We start from the raw sequence: 21,512 nt of genomic DNA on the forward strand, positions 1-21,512 counted from the left end.
TATATATATATACTGCTTATATTTGTTATACCTAATGTATAAGTATAATGAGGAAATCTTTAATCGGTTTCTCAGTGAAGTAAATTGCACATGTATAAATCAACCAAGTTGTATCATACGTATCCAGACATCCAGAATTTTTCAAGAAAATTCACATTCACGCAAAAATTACAAGAATACTCAAACCCCGAAACCGCTTGATACCGTGTCGTCGACACAATTTGAAATCTTTACATCATAATTACTCAATCAAATGATGTGCTGTTTGTGATTAATCAAGATAATTACATATCGATATAACAGCAGAACATGAAACACATCTGAAAATAACCATCCACCACCTCACTCAGAGCAACCAACCCACGAAATGACCACCGCTAAGGAAGCGACTCAGTATTTACGTTAACCCCCCTCCACTACTCACCGGATGGAATTCCATGATGGCCGCCGTCTTCAACCAATCGCAGCACAGTATATCCCATTGAGATTTTAATCAAACAATGATTACAAATTCAAATGTGACTAATTGTGATATCATCAAACTCAATTTACGGGAAAATGATGGAAAATATAACCACGCAATAAATATCAACATAAGAAAATAATTATATGCTAACATAATAACATGAAAAATAATACCTTAATATATTTTTTACTCTTTGGGAAATGTTCAAACCAAAGATATTTAACTTCAAACCCTTTAAAAAAATTTGTATAATTTATTATAAAATAAATAAACGAGACTGAGGGAGATGGTTTTGGTAGATTGAACTGACATAATTAAGGGTATCATATCAAGATATTACTTTTCTCTCAACAAACTAATTACGGAGAGGAAAAGTACCCAACCAATTCACTCCTCAGTAAAGAGGAAAATCTCCGAGAGGGCCCGATTTAAATTCGTTCTATGAATAGAGAATCGAATTCCACACAAAGTCAGTTCAACAACTACCTCTGACAGGGAATCCTCTCTCCTGAAAAACCATCTCCAAGTCTCCAAGAAATATTTTCAAGTGTTTTTAACAATTCAGTCAACAATTGCAAGTCTCGCGAGTGACAACCTGCGTGCCTTCCCGCGCACCGGACCTCCGATACTTACACCCGGCTCTGCAGGGTTCAACCATGGACTACAACGGGATCATCACAGCGCCCTGGCCAGCGCTACATCCAAGCGCCTAGACCCTGACATCGGCCAGCGACATTCTCGCCAGCCTACATCTCCCGTTCAACCGCCGACAGGTCCATCGTATCTTCGGCTAACTTGTTCAGCGCTGGAGCGCCCGGAAGACCCATGGTCTTCACCAGTTGACGTATGACGGGGATTTCGGAATTCATTATTCGATTGGCATTAAGAAACTAGACCTTCTCAAAAATAGAACACAATCGCTGAAAAAAGCGGCCATCTGGTGTAATGCTTATAAGTGAAAATAATTACAAATTTTATTTTCTTATTTCCCCTTCCTTCGTAATTTCTCATTTGTATCTTTAATTCTGAAAGTATTAACCAGACTGCAGGTAAAATCGGTTTAATTTTTCTAAACCCGTATTAATATGTTTTGTTTTTATTTATAATAATCCAATTTTATTGGGCTTTATCCACTATCTTTTTCAGACTTTACATTGGCCCTGAAGACGCATCCTGGAGAAAATCTAATTCATGTTCCCATTGTAACTTCTTCAGCCTCCGCAAGTCAGTGTTAGCACGGCACGTCTTGTACACTCATACTGGAGAAAAGCCTTGCAACTATTCATGTTCTCACAAGGAAACTTTAAATCGCCACATGCTTTCCCGTACTGGGAAAAAACCTTATTCATTTTCCTTCTGCAACTATTCTTCTTCTCTAAAGGGAAATTTAAAATATCACTTGCGTACCCACATCAGAGACAAACCATATGCATGTTCGTTATGCAGCTATTCATGTTCTGTAAAGGGAATATCAAAACGTCACATCTTTACCCATACTGGAGAAAAACCATATTCATGTTCCTTATGCAGTTATTCATGTTCTATAAAGGCAAATTTGAAAAATCACTTGCTTTCCCATACTAGAGAAAAACCTTTTCATGTTCCTTCTGCAGCTATTCATGTGTTCGAAAGAAATATTTAAAATTTCACATGTTTACCCATACTGGAGGTATACCATATTCATGTTCTTTATGCAGCTATTCATTTAATATAAAGGCAAATTTGAAAAATCACCTGCTTACCCATACTGAAGAAAATTACATTCATGTTTCTTGTGCAGTTACTCATGTTCTCAAAAGAACAATTTAAAACGTCACATGCTTGCACATCTGAAGAAAAAACTTATTCATGTTCAAATCTTCTCTCCTTAAACACAGAAAAAACAAAATTTATCCCATTTTCAATCAATAAATTTAAATCAGAACCAGAGTTAAACATTTTAATACACCAACACAAATGTGGCAGAACTAACTGCAATCAAACTTGTCCTATCCTTAGTCCAACATCCAAAATCAAATATCTTGGTGTATATATATAGATCAACATTTTAAATAGAAAACACATATTTGTGAACTCGTCAAAAGGATTAGGAAATGTATTTATATATTTATGAGAATTGGAAATATTCTAAGACTAAAAAACCTAAAAAGAGTGTGCGTGTACTATGCGATTGTTCAATCTATATTACAATATGGTATTATTGGTTGGGGGGGAACTTAAAGTAATTCAAAGATTGGTAATCAAAGTAATTTTGAAAAAACCGTCAAAATTTTCTACCGAAATTCTTTTTTCAATTTTCAAAGTACCTACAGTAGACAAAATGTATCAAAAATATTCAACACTTCAAATTTACAAAGAAAAACAGTCAAATACTCATAACTTGCAATTCAACACATCAGCAAGATACCAGAAAACTATTAAAATCCCAAAATTTAACACTAAGCTGATTCAAAATAACCATCTTTATCTAGGCATAATTTATTTAAATAACCTTCCATTAAATTTAAAAAATATCGAAAATATTCAGGAATTTCACCTTAAATTAAAAAATTACCTTAAACTATTAAAAGTTCAAAATACGTTCACTACTTACATATAAAAGTAATATTGTTTAAATCTTGTGTTGTTTCTTGATAATTTATTTACCTTGATACTAACATATGTATATATAATTGAACTAGAATTCCCTCACCAAACACAAGAGCATTTATGGTTAGGAAAGGCTACTTTAATTTCTATTGTTTTATATCTTGTTCATATCCTGTATACTTTTCTATGTAAAAATTTATTTTTTTTCAAATTTTAAATTTAAAAAAAAATCTGTAGCTATTCCTTTGCACTCAAGAGTAATTAAAACTTTAATATACTTAACCATACTGGAAAAAAACCGTACTAGCCATAAGATAAAACCCATAGCGATTTTGCTGCCAGCATAAATCTAAGAAAAGATATAATATTTGTCATAAATTTCTATGATCGTAAAATTAATAATAACCGTTGCATGCAAGAAATTAATCTACATTCATTGGGCATTCAGTAGCAATGGAATATATTTTCTCTTATGGTATCCCAACGAAGAAATAACAGCGCACTACTTACCCACGGAGTGGAGGTTCTTCTGACCGCCATTCTCTGCTGGGTAATGGTTCGGGCTAGCTGCTGGCTAGCTGCTCGCGTGTGTAATTCGCCTATGTATATTATGTATATTGATTTCTTTAAAGTATTTTATGTCTTGATAAGCTGGTGAGTGGGGTTGTACCTACTTTGTGAGGCTAGGGGTAGTAGCCGGTCAACACCTCTTGTTAAATGGGTGCATATAAGGATTGGTCATCATCACAGTGGTCGGCTTTGGTTCCGATGTGGAACCTTTGGACGCCAAATCTTGCCGGGGGCAAGATATGCCGAGCTCTGCGGTGAGACATAAGAACCCTTCTCAGGGTGGTGGGCATATGGGCTTATTCACAAGTAAATCAGAGTAAAAGACAAGTTTCTGTACATATAAGTTGAACTCTATTTCATGATAACAGGGTAAACATTAAGCAAGGGATTTTAAAGGACTTACCCCCTATCAGACCGATTCTATCCTATCTAACTATCTAAACGCGGATGAGTGGAGATGCCTTCCTCCCAGGGGAACGTCTGCTTCGGCGCGGGCAACCGGCCCACCAGCTCCGCCTCTCGTCCAGTCTCCAGCCAGGAAACCAGTCTCCGGTGTCCATCCACCCGATTATTACGGATCCTTTCAAGGCGCGCGTGTGAATGGCGGTAGGCGGCGTTCACGCACCCAAATACAATACTCATCCGAACGATCTAGTATTCCTCAGCGTACTCAAGGTTTGCATGTACGAAGCGAGAGAGGATTGTCTCTTTAAACGTGGATTACATCCCAAACGGAACACGCGGCCCGGTGCACTTTGGCACTCGTTTAATTCACGCGGGTTTTAAAATTGTCGACCGACATTGCGCGTATTTCGGCGCGGGTTTTTTTTACATTTAACCATTACTCCGCGTATCTCAGGATCGGATGCCTGATTTTACTTTTAAGATTCGTCGCGTACTTGCTCCGAACGGTTTTTTAAATTGCTCCATATAAACTTGGCACCTGACGTTTCAACTGAGTCCTCGCCCAACTGGGCTCCGTTGGAAAGTGTGGAACCTTGCAAGAATAATCCTTTCCCGTTATTTTGCGCCGATTTTATGGCTGTCAAAATAACCATAGACAAAAATCAAAATAATAATTAGTACCTAATTATAATTGTTATGTTTCTAAATATTTTCATAACAGTCTCTCGATGAATTTTAAAAGTTGTGCATTAATGAGTTTTTCGAAAACTTAGACAATCTATTCACTAAAGTAATGATATAACATACAAATATTACACATTTTGTACTTTATTTATATTCATTTCATTACATATATTATACATATTAATAGATAGAATATAAAAACATAATATTTAATACCAAATAGTATACACAAGAAATAAAAACCCACTAAGGCACTGCCTGAGTGTGGGTAATATAAAACGATTACTATATTTCAAGTACCTAAAGTATAATATACATCAGTAGAAAAAGTTTTTTTTTTTGTTTATAGTTATTATAAAAAGTAAAGAGAAAAACATTATGTACAATAGTTTATAAAGTTTCAGCAAGTGAGTTGTAGAAAGGATCAATAAATTTATAGTAAAAGCGTTTCAATATCTGCGTCATTCAGCCATAATTTTACCTCTTTAATATATTCTATCTTTTTATTTATCATTTGAGTTTGAAGTGGTAGAAGGTTAAATGTACGAGGACCAATGAAACTGCTATGTGTCTGCATTAATTTAGTATTGGTTTGGGGGGTGTAAAATATATTATTTGTTCTTTTGCTCATTCTGTTTTCATTTATTTTGAAATTATTTTTGTTTTTAAATAAATATTTCATAGTTTGTAATATAAATAATTTACGAATGTTAATTAATTTAGATTCCTTGTATAGTAGTACTTGTGCAGTATTATTGTCGTCGATAGACAAGTAGGTGCTTGTAGTAAGTAGATTGCTTTGTTTACGATGCGATTTCGACTGCAGGTACATAATTCGGGAGTAGGTACTAAGTAGGTCGAGCGGTTTATTATTAATAAGTTAATCTAGATTTTTCTCGACGCCACAGATCTATCAAAAAATTTAAAAATAAAAATGCAAAAATCAGTCACTATAAATACATGTAGGATTACGAACGATTTTTTAAATATCTATGTTGAGGGATCAATAGTATTTATAGGCTGCTAAGGAGTTCTACCGAGCCGAACCGAATATGAAAATATCTGTAGTCGGTGTATTATTTTCCCATTTGATCTCTGGTGAGTTGTCGTCTTGTTCTTGTACTGTTTTGTATTTATTTTGCTTATATAATGCACTTGCATAATGTTGATTGACTAGATGATCATTTGTGGGAAAGTGTGTGGAAGGGCAAGGGAAGGGAAGGGGTTTTTCTTATGAGGAAGACTTAACCCGGACATCACATCAGAAATATTTAAAAAAAAGATATAAATAAAATATCTCAACATAGGAGCCGTGGTTTCAGCATAGATAGCCATCGTACTAATTGGAAATTCACATTTCTTAACATTACGTGGTAACAATTCCATAGTAGCGTTTAGAACTTCGAACTATGAATATATTCCTGTTTTAGGACACTTACAGTTATATTATAGCAAAGCTCAATTTATAAAAAAAACTGCTAAAAAATAAGACAGAAAATAAATACGTTGAAATTCAGTTAACATTAAGTGTAATACAGAAAGAAGTCATAACAATAAGAAAACAACAAAATAGCCTACATAACCATCGGGACGTCCTGTGCGAAGGATACTAATGGATGTGGTAATGCTAAATGGCAGAACGGCTGTGGTAATTGTAACATATCTGTTTACATCTCCGGCAAATAGCTCAGAATAAAATTTAAATAAATTGCAGTTTTATACTTACCTCTTATATTCTGCCTTCTCACCAACTCGGGTCGCTAGGGTGGGGACAAGGGAGGTAAATTTAATTATAAACATTTATTAGTCATGTTTCTGGATTTTAATTAGGTTTTAATTCTAAATCTAAATTATACTTGGATGTCCTTTTATCTATAACTTAACTAAGTGTCATTTGGTTCGGGGTTGCTTCTCCCGCTTCTCCCTTCTGCTTTCCCCGCTGGGCGGGGAACGCGTACTTCACGACCACTTCTGTCTCGGTCTCTTCTCTCTCTCCCGCCTCGGTCTTGACTGTTCATCGTTCCTGAGCTCATGGGACCTGTCGCTCTATCCCGCCCTTCTCATTTCTTTCCTTACAACCCACGTCTGTCAACACTTCGTTTATAACAGCGGGACACACAGTTTATAATTCAAATTTATTTGTGACGAAATTTGATTCGTTACATAATGCTAAATGGCTGCGCTCGTGCCCAAGTGATCAGAATACTGAATAAGTATCATGAATGATTTAAGAATTTCACGGCCAAAAGTATTTTTGTTATTTGTTTTTGGGGTATTATGCCGTGTTGCGCTAACTCCTTCTTTTTAACACATCTGCCCTGATGATGGACACTGCAATGCTGTCCGAAAAGTTGGCTAAAGAAGGAGTTAGCGCAACACGGCATAATACCCCAAAAACAAATAACAAAAAAAAAGTATCATGAAGTTAATTTATTTAAGGGAACCATTCTTGAATAATGAGTAAAGCCATAACCGTCCTGTGATGGACTGAGGTCGCATCAGATAGAAGATAGCATGATACAAGCTTGGCAGAGACATCTATCGGAAAAATCTTGTACAAATTGCAGGGAACTGTGAGTTTTAGGTTTTTTTTTTATATTAATTCCACACGAAGAAAATAATTTCCCTCAGAGCGTATGTCATTGTTGTAGCGGTTACGTCACCGCTCCTATGGTCATCATATCATAACCAAATTGCTCGAGTAAAGAAGCTGAGTCAACAAGAAAACTTGCGAAACTTCAATTGAAATATCGGGACCGCGATACAAAACTTCTGATAAGAGAATTTTTACATAAGGGGTGATGCAAACGTTCATACGATGAACCGAGTCAGCGATCCTATGGGTTCGACGTCCAGACACTACTCCAACCCGTGGCAGACAAGAACAAAGGAATCAGCAGCTATATAAGCGGTGGAGGACCTAAGTACATCATCATTCCATTCAACAAGTTCGACGCGGCATCATACAACTCGAGAAGTATTCAAATATTCATATGTAAAACAATTGTTATTCTTTTGTAAGAGCCGCTATAATCGGCGTTATTAAATAAATAAATAAATAAAAGTCCGACTCGGCGTAACGGAGGAATTGGCCACTATGGCCGGTTCCCCCCGCGTCACGCTTCGATTTCGACACCCGAGATTGCGCGGACTACAACCATGGACTCGTTGGGATTTCACCTCAACGCCCTGGACCAGGCTATCATTACTGGCCAACCTAACCTAACCTCACGCGCCTAGACCCTGCGACCAGCTCATCGCCGTCTGCGCCTCGGCTCCACGACCATCGTCGCCAGCCTGTACCTCCCGCTCATCTGCCGAACAGGTCTGTCGCACCTTCAGCTACCTCATTCACGCTGAAGTACGTAGAAGACTCCTCGCCTTCACCAGTGCTGAACAAGCCCTCGAGTCCGGTCTCCATCAACGCGGTGTCGACCCACTGACCCGCATCTTGACCATTCATCATCATCGATTCAGAGCCATCTCCCAACTGCGCAACTCAACTGATGTGTTATACTGACTCACAATAAACGCTGTGACAACAACAACATCATATTTTATTGTCTCACTACCAAGTCCCTATAGTGGTGACCCCGACGTGATCCTGCAACCCGACGTGATCCACTACCAAGACCCCCATAAGGTACAGGATTTCCAACTCGGAAGGTAGATGATGGAAGCAGAAGGAGCCAGAGGGTGCGTTTGACCAATTGCTAAATGGGAACGGGAGAAGGCGTGGTTAACGGTGACAGTACAAATAAGATGCCAGAAAAGGGGTGGAGATGCGTAGTGATTTATATGACGTTGATGGTAAAATGTTACCGTGGAATTTTCGGGTGAACGTACTTCCTACAGCCATTAAAAATCAAAGTTAATTAACTTGAAATTGTGAGGGATTCACAGTATCTTGAACCTCAAGCGTTCAATTCACAAGAAAGAGTTGAAACAGAATTTTAATTGGAGAAAAGGGTTTACGATGACTTTAAGTACCGAGTGGGTATCATAACATGACTTAGAGAAGACTAAGGAGATCCTTCACTTGATGAAGTATAAAAAAAACTCAGCATAAGGAATATAGTCAAAGGCAATTATACGAAATAATAAAAATTAACGATGAGTCAACTTATTACATTTAAGGGATTTTTTATGGAGTAGTAATGGGGACAAAACAGGGGTGGTTGTAGATAGAAATTAAAATCGGATTATAATTATTAGACGTTAATTTTAGTAAACCATTTCAGAACAAAGGGTAGGTAGGAATTAAGAGTAACTTTACCCTAGAGAAATGGTTGTGTAGCCTGGACACGCTGGGGACGATGATTGTGTTCTGATTGCCAATCACCGTTTATTGTTTAGCAAGTGGAAGAGCCAGCAAAATTTGAAATCGATTTCATTTATATAGTTACCCCTTTTCCTTCCCATCCTCTCCCCACGTATGCCCTTTCCCGAGATAAGACTCAGTGGTTAATAACAAAACTAACACATATCAGTACAGGTAGAGAACATGGATAAAAACGACGGCGATAACGACCCCAAAGAGAGATGGCAAGAAATCATCGAAACCCGATACCCTATGCTTATCGATTCAATATTTTACCAGTTTATGTAACAACAAAACTATTTAATGTTGTCGAATAATAAAATTAAAAAAAAAAATCGGAAAAATTAAGAAATCAAAACATACGAGTAGAGATTACAAGATTAGGGTTAAAAGATGAAGTTAGACGCACGGTTTTATGGTAAAAGTTTTAACAATTTCATTAGTAAAGAGGTCACCCACTCTATTTAAACGAAACTGGATCACCACAACGTATGCATCAATGGATAGTTCTTCATCAATTGAAAATAATAAAAAAATACTACGCAACGCTAAAATAAGAGCATTATTGCAAAATAATTCTCAAGATACTGTATACTCTAAAAAGTGATCGAAGGATTAGTTAAGGTATGTAGGTATGCCACCCGAAGGTAGGTACCACTAGCTAGTGAGGGTATGTAGGTATGCCACCTGACGGTAGGTACAACTAGCTAGTTAGGGTATGAAGGTATGCCACTCGTCGGTAGGTACCACAAGCTAGTTAGGGTATGTAGGTATTCCACCCGACGATAGTACTACCAGCTTGTTAGGGTATGTGGGTATGCCACCGTGCCACTAGCTAGTTAGGGTATGTAGGTATGCCACCCGACGGTAGGTACCACTAGCTAGTTAGGGTATGAAGGTATGCCACCCAACGGTAGGTACCAATAGCTAGTTAGGGTATGTAGGTATGCCACTCGAAGGTAGGTACCACTAGCTACATAGGGTGTGTAGCTATGCCACCCGAAGGAGGGTACCACTAGCTAGTTAGGGTATGAAGGTATGCCACCCAACGGTAGGTACCACTAGCTAGTTAGGGTATGTAGGTATGCCACTCGAAGTTTGGTACCACTAGCTACATAGGGTGTGAAGCTATGCCATCCGAAGGTAGGTACCACTAGCTAGTTAGGGTATGAAGGTATGCCACCTGACGGTAGGTACCACTAGCTACTTAGGGTATGTAGGTATGCCACCCGAAGGTAGGTGCCACTGGCCAATCAGGGTATGAAGGTATGCCACCCGACGTTAGGTACCACTAGCTAGTTAGGGTATGAAGGTAGGCCACCCGACGGTAGGTTCCTCTAGCTAGTTAGGGTAAGTAGGTATGCCACCCGAAGGTAGATACCACTAGCTAGTTAGGGTATGAAGGTATGCCACCCGACGTTAGGTACCACTAGCTTTTTAGGGTGTGTAGCTATGCCACCCGAAGGAGGGTACTACTAGCTAGTTAGGGTATGAAGGTATGCCACCCAACGGTAGGTACCACTAGCTAGTTAGGGTATGTAGGTATGCCACTCGAAGTAAGGTACCACTAGCTACATAGGGTGTGAAGCTATGCCATCCGAAGGTAGGTACCACTAGCTAGTTAGGGTATGAAGGTATGCCACCTGACGGTAGGTACCACTAGCTACTTAGGGTATGTAGGTATGCCACCCGAAGGTAGGTGCCACTGGCTAATCAGGGTATGAAGTTATGCCACCCGACGGTAGGTACCACTAGCTAGTTGGGGTATGAAGGTATGCCACCCGAAGGTAGGTACCACTAGCTAGTTGGGGTATGAAGTTATGCCACCCGACGGTAGGTACCACTAGCTAGTTGGGGTATGAAGGAATGCCACCCGAAGGTAGGTACCACTAGCTAGTTGGGGTATGAAGGTATGCCACCCGAAGGTAGGTACCACTAGCTAGTTGGGGTATGAAGGAATGCCACCCGAAGGTAGGTACCACTAGCTAGTTGGGGTATGAAGGTATGCCACCCGAAGGTAGGTACCACTAGCTAGTTGGGGTATGAAGGAATGCCACCCGAAGGTAGGTACCACTAGCTAGTTGGGGTATGAAGGAATGCCACCCGAAGGTAGGTACCACTAGCTAGTTGGGGTATGAAGGAATGCCACCCGAAGGTAGGTACCACTAGCTAGTTGGGGTATGAAGGTATGCCACCCGAAGGTAGGTACCACTAGCTAGTTGGGGTATGAAGGTATGCCACCCGAAGGTAGGTACCACTACCTAGTTAGGGTATGTAGGTATGCCACCCAACGGTAGGTAACACTAGCTAGTTAGGGTATGTAGGTATGCCACCCAACGGTAGGTACCACCAGCGTGTTAGGGTTTGTGGGTATTCCACCTGACGGTAGGTACCACTAGCTTAAGAAAAAATCAACGGACACAGGCCGGAGACCACGGATTATTCAGAAAGGTTACTTCGAGAAGAGAATATCACAAATTGTACCACTGACCAGGAGATCTCGATTAACGTGATTTATATTTACTTTGCTCGACAACCGAGGTTACAACTTAAGTCACAAACATAGGAGGAACATTGCACTTAACAACACATAGACATAAAATTATACAATTGGGCAAGTTTTTTTTAATATTTGTTTTAAATTCTGCATTATTTGAATGTGGTGAGTTTTGAATGTTTATTTATTTCTGTAAACTGATTGACCTTGGGATAGAAAGTATAGTTTTCATAGGGACATAAGTATAAGGAAAGAGATTCATTGAGGCGTGTGAAGATAAACCCAGAAGAGAATTGTAGCAATCATAGAGAATGGGAGGAGAATTTGTTTTTATTTATTTATTTATTAACTCCGATTATAGCGGCTTTTACAAACGAATAAAAATTGTTTTACATATGAATACAGAATATACATAAATAATAAAAAAATATATAAACATAAATACATAAAGAGAACAATAGAAATAGTAGTATCAACATAACAAAGTACAATGAGTAGGTTATTATAAATACAATTCAACATATTATATATCCCGGACATTATGTAAAGAGAGTTAAGAAATTAATACTTTAAAACTGTATTTGATTATAGTCAATCTGAGAAGCGCTAATAGACAGTTTTAATTAAGTAGTGTTTGTATAAGGTTAAACTAGCAATGTTTATAGGTTCATCCAAAACATATTTATTTCCAAGTACATGTAGGCGATTCATTATGGAATTGAGTTCAGTGTTAGATCCTGTATTGTTGCAATTATAGGGTAATTTGAAACGAACTGATCGACTAGGTACATGGAAACATATTAACGAAAGAAGTTCAGGGAAGTTCAACAGGTTGGTAACGATTTTTAATAAATAAGAATGATTTTTCCAGAAGGGATTCCAATTAACCTCATACTTTAAGCATTGAAGTTTATGAATCAAGGGATGGGATGTTATTGAGCGTAGTTTGGAAACATATTTTTCTGCTAGGCATCGACTTTCTAAATGTAAAGGAGGTTCGCAGCATTCTTCTTGCATTGCGTTGATTGGGGAAGATTTCATGGCTCCTAAGACAAGGCGAAGAGAGTCTATGGTATGTAATAAACTTCCTCCGTTTTTTGTCAGCGTAGCCAAGCACGTTGTTTTATTGCGAACCAAATTATTGCCATAATATTTACAGTTGCTATGGGCAGGATCGAAACATTTACACGATTGAAAAATTTTGTTCGAAACATAAAAAGAATTGAGTGATTACTCGATTGAATTGAATTGAATTTCAGCAGGAGCAGAAGCTGCGGAAACAGGCAGATTTTTTACGGTTTGGGGAGGGGGAGGGGGAAAATAGACAAAGTATGTTACATAAGTAATTCGCTGTATTTATTTATAAAAATAATGTCAACTATGTATGGCCAAGATCACCATAAAAACAACTACTCCAGTACCTACTACCTACAGTAACGCAAATGTAGTAAACTGAGCATCTAATTTAACACAAATATCTATGGCCTATCTGTCAAATGTACGAGACGCTTTACAGCTTGATGTGTTGTAAATATCAAATGTGCATTTCCACGTGATTATTAAAAAGCTACCTGTGAGTACCCTTTTACGTTATATGTAACTGTTGTATCAATCTGGTTGAGTTTAACCTAATGTTGAACCATGTAGAGATGCGTTTTATATGACATGTGGCGTGGATATTAAGTTGAACGGTTAGAACATCCAATCACACAAACGTTAAACCAAGTTGGATCATCTGTATCGTGGTTGAATCAACCTTTCTCAGTCGGCCTAGGGAGCCACTGTGCGTAATTGTTTAAGAGTACATTGAATGAATAGAAATGAATAAAATGTCAGGCATGACTAATGGACGTGAAATTTGGATGGATTTTTTGACATTATATGTATAATGATTTAACTAGCTTTGGGTATACTTCAAGCAAGATGTACTCTGATACAGATGCCAGGAACGAAGTTCTTGTTTTCTTTTTGGATCAGTTCAAATGTATTTAAAAGGATGTAGCGAATGAAACCGTAAAAATATATATTTTTATTATTGAAGTAGCATCGCAGGAGTTGCTAATGGAACGAATTAATTCTATTTTATGAGCCATTTTTGTGCCGAAGTTCGTTCTTTCTTTTCATGCTTATAGTTAACAATGGGTCAAGAGCGGGCGCCAAATTTTGCTTTTTGAAGTGGGAGTCATGTTGCATGTGTACTCCAGAGTAGAAACTGACGAAATGGCGACCCGTAATCTTACCTATAACCTAACGTAACCTAACCTAATCGAGCCTGACCTAAAATCATTTTTTAGGTTTGGGTTTCTTAATATAAGCAGATACTTCGTTATGCATATTATAATTTTAAATAAAACAATAACTTAGTAAACACCACTTTCATCTATATACTGAATGCCAAGGATTTATATTACTGTATTTAACTTTAAAATCTAACATTAAAACGTGTGTGATTAATATAGTATGCTTATATGGGTTACATGGAATTGTGCTGAGTTCCAGTGGCAGAGGTTATAGGAGTAGGTAGGGGGTTGGGAAGATAGTGGTCTTTGTCAATAGGGAACTACCTAAGTATTGGGTTCCTATTTAGGTGGATTTGATTATTGATGACTTGGCCATCGGCATTAATGTTTCACAAATAAGTTTTTAAATGTCGGATTCTTCGAATACGCAATCAGTGGGTTCAAGCTCCCTTATTATAAGGGCCTTGTTATACTAATTAATTCATGTTTATTAAATAACAAATTACCATCACATAACAGCATTGCCATGGACCTTCCCAACCCAGAGAATTTTTCCATCAAGACGGAACCAGGATACCAGGAAGTAGGCGCTGGTGAAATGCCGTATATGGATATAGAAATCCACCTTCCAGATTTAAAGAAGGAATGTTTGCAGTATGCTGAGAGTGATCAGCCAACTAGTAAGTTGCATTAAGTATATTATCACAAAGGAGTTGCAGTCAGGACAGCTGCTTGTTTTCTCCTTCCCCTCTCGTCGTCCAGCGGTACTTTATTTTACCTTTATGATATTGCTTTGCAGGAAACTGTCGAACTAAGAAAACGTGAACTTTTAATGCCCGCAAACAATTCCTAGTTCCTCAAGCGGTTGCCTCGCCATATTTTACCACTAAAATAAAGTATCTCTTCTAAACGTTCTCCATTCCAAGAATAATTTGAGATTACAAGATAGGTATGTGAAGTGTATTTGTGTGATATAATACATTTGTATCATGACTTATAACTGTGATATCGGATTTTTTTTGTCCCTCCGCTGCTCATCTCACTGTGGAATTCCTGTGCCGAGATGAGCACATTACCATTACAATTATATTTAATCAAATAAGTAATGTACATAATACATACATAGATGGATTATATCGAATATGGTCTTTCTAAGGTATAATGACCGAATGACAGAAGCTACGATAAGGGTAATCCAAAATCACAACTCTCAGCTACGATGACCATTGACCAAAATCACAACTTTCAGCTACGATGACCATTTTCTTGGGTAGATTTAACGAACCTATACTTTTTTATATTTTTACTGTGCATATTATAAAGCAACGGAGCTCTATAAGAAATCTTCCTTTGTCCAAAGAATGTTCTGTTATTCACCGGCTGATACATTAAAGAAGAACCCAATCTAGTGTTGCGCACTTTTTTGTGATCTTTTGGCAGAATCAATGTTGTTAAAAAATTAGCAGAGAGCCTTTATTATTTACAACTGCCTTACCGACATACGTTTTCTTTCATTGTATAATAACTGTGAGGAATATATTTTTTAAATTAATTTTTGTGCTACATTTGAAAGCTCTAGGGTAGTCTTGTGTGAAGAACCCCAACAGACAACATTATATGAAAGCATTGTTTGAATAAGCGCGTGGTATACAGTTTTTAATGTAACTATGTCCAATATATTTCTTGAGTCTTGAAGATGTAGGCTAGCTTTCTTATTTTGTTTGTTAATACAGTAACATTATTGTTCCATTTTAGATTTTAATCCATTATTAAGCCAAGATATGTGATAGTATTATTAAATAATTATTCGATTTACATTAAAAAAAACTAGTCATTCTCAAGAATAGAACACAATCGCTAAAGATGTTCTTACAGCGGCCATCTCGGCTCATCTGTTTATAAGTGAAAATAATTACAAATTTTCTTTTCTTATTTCCCATTCCGTCGTGATTTTTCAATAGTATCTTTAATGCATTCGTTTATGGTATCGTTGTTTTAGATGTATTGTAAAGTTTCCTTAATGTAAAAGAAATAAGTTACAAGGTTATGCTAGATATAAAAATGTAATTTTTTTATAACTTAATGAAAAAACATTAAAAATAAAAATAAAATAAAGTTCTTCTTACTAGTAATCACTTGGTGATGGGGTGATAGAATTATTTATTCTTTAAAGTCAAATAAATTTAAGGTTGAATTATTTAATATGAAAAAGTGAATTTGTCTTTTTAATAAAATATATTGTATTTAGTGCCTTTGAAATTTGTACCCGCAAAGTCTATGTTACTGCAAACAGCTTAACATTCAACAGGTCTTTACATATCATTGTATTGTTATTCCAGGTAGCATTAATTTGGAGACTGTTCCGATCCAGGAAGGACACAGAGAAGAAGACGAAGGTGGGATTCCTTATACGGAAATAGACATAGACCTGCTGGATGTTAAAAATGAATGCTTAAAGAATTCTGAAAGTATTACCCAGTCTGCAGGTAAAATAAGTTTTGGTTTGTCTGAATTTTTCTTTTCACTTTTCTAGTTTCATTGTAGATACATACTCATCGAGCTTTATCTTTGCAGACTTAATATCGGACCTGAAGACGCATCCAGGAGGAAAACCTTATTCATGTTCGCATTGTAACTACTTCGGCCACAGCAAGTCATTGTTAACACAGCACTTGCGCATCCATTCTGGAGAGAAACCTTATACATGTTCCTTCTGTAGTTTTTCGTGTTCTCAAAAGGGAAATTTAAAAAGTCACATTCTTACCCATTCTGGAGAAAAACCTTTTTCTTGTTCCTTCTGCGGCTTTTCGTGTTCTCGAAAGGGAAATTTAAAAGGTCACATGCTTACCCATACTGGAGAAAAACCTTATTCATGTTCGCATTGTAACTACTTCGGCCACAGCAAGTCATTGTTAACACAGCACTTGCGCATCCATTCTGAAGTTAAACCTTATACATGTTCCTTGTGTAGTTATTCGTGTTCTCAAAGGGCACAATTAAAATTTCACATTCTTACCCATACTGGAGAAAAACCTTTTTCTTGTTCCTTCTGCGACTTTTCGTGTTCGCGAAAGGAAAGTTTAAAATTGCACATGCTTACCCATACTGGAGAAAAACCTTATTCATGTTCGTTATGCAGCTATTCATGTTCACAGAAGACAAATTTAAAACGCCACCAGCTTACACATACAGGAGAAAAACCTTATTCATGTTCCTTCTGCAGCTATTCATGTTCTCTAAAGGTAACTTTAAAATATCACCTGCTTACCCATACTGCAGATAAACCTTATCCTTGTGTCTTGTGCAGCTATTCTTGTTCTCGACAGGGAACTTTAAAACGTCACAAGCTTACCCATTCTGAAGAAAAACCTTATTCATGTTCCTTCTGCAGCTATTTTTGTTCTCGAAAGGGAACTTTAAAACGTCACATGCTTACTCATACTGGAGAAAAACCTTATTCATGTTCTTTCTGCAGCTATTCTTGTTCTCGAAAGGAACTTTTAAAACGTCACATGATCCTTCATCATTTACGATCCTTATAATTGAGGTGAATTCTCACAAAAAGGGCGCTATATAAATTAGCCAAATATTAATATTATATAATAATCTGATTTGACATTCGTGTTTGTCTACGTTGTAAATATTTGTGAATTGTATTGATATGCACTTTGTTATTTTGTGGAACGCAACGCTTATTATAACCTAAGTGTTCGTAGGTAACGTTAAATAATTTATTTGGTTTATATAAGCTTTTTGCTAGATATTGCTTTCCAATATTAAATCTAATTACTTATTTATATTCATACGCAATATTTTTTTATTAAATAATTTATCAGTTTACAGAGTATAATCATTTATATGTACTAAAGCAATTCGTAAAATAAATGTTCACCGCTTTTGATTTTATTAATGTTTCTCTTGTTTATAACCAGGCGCTTGTATTTAAAAGAGTGGTGAGCATTAAACTAAAAATTAAACAATACAAAAAGACTCACCCTTCTGTTTATTTCATTCAAATTAGCGGAGAAATATATTGTTGTACCGAAATCACCTCACCTCAAGGCGCTGTACAAATATATAATATATTTCTACAATGATCTATGTTATTACTAACTATATATGGAGATAATATCATACGATTCTCCGTAAGGAAGATACATAATAATTGACTTTGACAGCATTGTTGGAATTTCTAGGGAAATTTCTTTCTAAAATTAGGGAAATAAAAATCCGTGTGGAATATTTGTTTACATTTCTTTTATTTCCCTTTATTTTATAACTGTTCCAATTTGTCAAAAAATTTACATAAAAAAAAATGAAACAAAACTCTATTCTAAAACCATACTTAAATAGGCACTTTCGCAAAAATAAAATATTCTGATTAAATTTTTTAAAATTATTTTTTATAATTGTTATTTTATTATATTTTATAAACAATTTCGGCTGTCTATAGTTTGTAACTGTTTTTATAAATTAAAAAATGATAATTTAATATGTATGTAAAATTTACAAACACAAAATGTAGTTCTGCCAATTGATAACAATAAATAATTGAATGACTTTCCAAACACTCAAAATCACCAGATGTTACAATCAAAGGCATTTTCAACAAACAAAAACAACATTCGGACAAAAAAAATGTATACAGTGGTAATATTTTATATTCGCAAGGCCTGCTGCAAATGTTATGTAAGCTGGGTATTATTTAACTAACTAACTAACTAACCAACACGCCGTTTCCCCGCAGGGGTAGGCAGAGAGGACGGACCGCTAAACAACTCGGTCACACCACACACTTCTTGCCTCATTCACATTCATACATCGTCTCATACATACTCTTCTATTGTTCTAACTCTTGACATGGCCCGGCTCAAGTATCTGATTCACTTGATCGGGCCATGTCTTTCTCGGGCGTCCCCGACTTCTGCTACCATTCACGTTTGCATCGTATATTCTCCTTACGCTCCTTTCTTCGCTCATTCGCTCTACATGCCCAAACCATCTAAGCGTCCCTTTCTTGATCTTACTCACATTCCTCACACGATCATATATGGTTTTACCACACATACGCTTCAGGGATCTCATTTCAACAGCATTCAATCTACTTTCATCCTTTCTCTGTCAGTTCTATGCCTCACTTCCATACATCAGGGTAGGTACCAGCACTCCATTGTGGACTTCTAACTTCACTTCTTTGGACAATTTTGGATATTATTTAAACAGAATAAATAAAAATAACCATGAAAATTGCAGCACTATGTAAGTAATATGGTAACAAGCACATTATATTATAATCTACGTAATCCGAGTGTACGTACACATGTTAAAAAATATACAAACAGTAGAACAGTTAGTAGTATCCACTTTCGACCTAAAACACACTGAACATTTTATAACAGTCAATAACGTATGTATTCTAATAAACGTTTGATTAATTCATCATATTATTAATTATCATTGTTTAAAGTGTTCAAAAAAGCATTACTTGCCCATGTTGAATAAAATAAATTATTTTGCGGTTGAAAACTGGGTATTGAGTTAAAAATAATTTTATCCATAAACAAGTGCAACAAATTCGTCATATTCGCTCTAACAATAACAACTGCGAATGTCACACACACACACAGGTACACCCTTGTACAATGATTCTGTTACCGACCCCCTGACCCGGTCCACGGCCCGCGGCTTAGACACCCCATACGCAATTGAATGTAAAATTCAATTAATTTTTTCGTCGAACTAAATTTGGGTTTTTATGTTAACACAATTCTTTTTTGAAGATTTTTTTTTAATAATTCATCACATTCTTCAGACAGGAATAAAAAGATTTTTTTCAAAAGTGGCTTTCATTAAGTCACAAATAATTATCAAAGTTGACTCCAAAAATCGTCATATTTTCGGGCTATATTTTATAATTTAAAGCAAAAATTGAAAATCGTACATCTATTCCGTACATTCTACATGCCACACCTTTTGATAAAAAAAAGAAAAATCCGTTTCATTTGGTATTTTAGCCGTCAATCCAAATTTAAATTCGTATGGAAAGATCCGCGCTGCCGTTCCTCTTAAACCATTGATATTTCATTCATAAACGCAACTCCATAAACAAAAATGTGCCACAAATCCATACTGTATCATACTTCACAATTTTTACAAAAGATACAAAAAAAACAGATACAAAACACAAATCATTAGGAAAGCCAAAAATTTATATTACAATAAAAAAGTCTGTAAAACTTCTCTCCTTGACCGGAATTGTGACTGCCCATGCTTAGAAAAGGCAATCAATATCAAATATCTAGGACTAACCTTTGAAACACACAAGCAAATTTCTAGAAAAAAATGTCTTTGATCAATTATACTCGGCTATTTCCACAATAATTACACCGAATCAGCACGGATCCATGAGAGGTCGGTCTACGACATCCAACCTGGCCCTTTTCATTAACTTCTTGCATAGCAAGATGGATGACAAAGAGCAGGTTGATACTATGTATACAGACTTCTCTTAGGCTTTCGATCGCGTAAAACACTCAATTCTTTTGAAAAAGCTCGTCCTACTTGGTATACACGGTGACCTGTTTAGATGGATTAAATCTAACTTTAGTAACCGTAATCAGGTAATCTTAGTCAACGGTGTCTTCTCAAAATCTATCGAGGTAAAATCTGGTGTCCCCCAAGGGTCCCACCTAGGGCCGCTAATATTCGACATTGGATCATGTTTTCAAAATTCCAAATATGAACTTTATACCGATGTCATGAAAATATTCAAAGGTATTCGTTCTCTTTCTGACTGCGAAGCGTTACAAAGTGACATAGATAGGCTTTGCAAGTATTGCAAAGTTAACTGTCTAGATATCAATGTTTCTAAATGTCACACTGTGACATTCACTAGAAATAAACATGTTATTAAGTAGGTACTCCTATTCGCTCAACAATGAACCTGTCATCTCTAAAAGGGAATGTGTTTCGTTTCCTCGGCGTTTACCTTGATAGCAAACTTATATTTAATAAGCACATTGACTCAATCGTTAATAGGTCGTATAAAATGCTTGGTTTCGTGCTACTTGTAAGTAAAGTATTCAATAACGCGCGTACAATCGTAATGTTATATTTCGCATTAGTCAGAAGTACACTGAAATATGCATTGCCAATTGGGAATCCACAATATAAACTTTACGTAGATAGTATAAAACGTATCCAAATAAATTACAAAATATATTACTTCCAATTTCAACTATAACTCTGAACGTACCTACATTTGAAACTTTGCAGCGAAGACAAGTAGTAGCTGACTCATTACTTATTTACAGAATTTTAAACAATAACATCGTCCGTACCGAACTTCTGTCCCTTATTAATTTTAACATACCTTGTGATGATCTGGTCTGTAAACCACACAGACCATCAGAGAATAATTAATTCTCTATGAAAAAAGGGTTGATTACAAAATTCATTCTGCAGGCAGCGTAACAAATTATTATCCAGTCACCAAATACATAAAACAGAGAACTCACCGAATATATCAATCGAATTGAGATTAGCAGCAATTGCTTAGTCTCCGAATTCGGCAGCGGACGGCAATCAGCACAATAAAACTTGCATTCGCACCATGAAATTATAGTAGAAGTATAACACATTTTTATTCAAAAAGTACTGTCATTTTCTTGTGACAAAAATATTTAAATCTTTTAGTCGTAAATCGACCATACAGGAATAGTGGTGCCCTCTTTTGTCAAA

General features: G+C 36.4%; 1 protein-coding gene across 1 annotated transcript in view; it reads left to right on the forward strand.

Annotated features, from left to right (window-relative positions):
- Window positions 1-21,512, forward strand: part of LOC149413971 (uncharacterized) — a 28,835-nt gene that overhangs the window by 5,268 nt on the left and 2,055 nt on the right. The window contains exons 5-7 of the mRNA XM_089643950.1: window positions 1,032-1,239; window positions 16,112-16,258; window positions 16,347-16,835. Coding sequence (XP_089500076.1) covers window positions 1,032-1,239; window positions 16,112-16,258; window positions 16,347-16,835 — 844 coding nt within the window. The remainder of the gene's footprint in view (window positions 1-1,031; window positions 1,240-16,111; window positions 16,259-16,346; window positions 16,836-21,512) is intronic.

Source organism: Hesperophylax consimilis, chromosome 20 (genome assembly GCF_061612785.1).
Source record: "Hesperophylax consimilis isolate HC1 chromosome 20, BYU_Hcon_1.0, whole genome shotgun sequence".
NCBI lineage: Eukaryota > Metazoa > Arthropoda > Insecta > Trichoptera > Limnephilidae > Hesperophylax > Hesperophylax consimilis.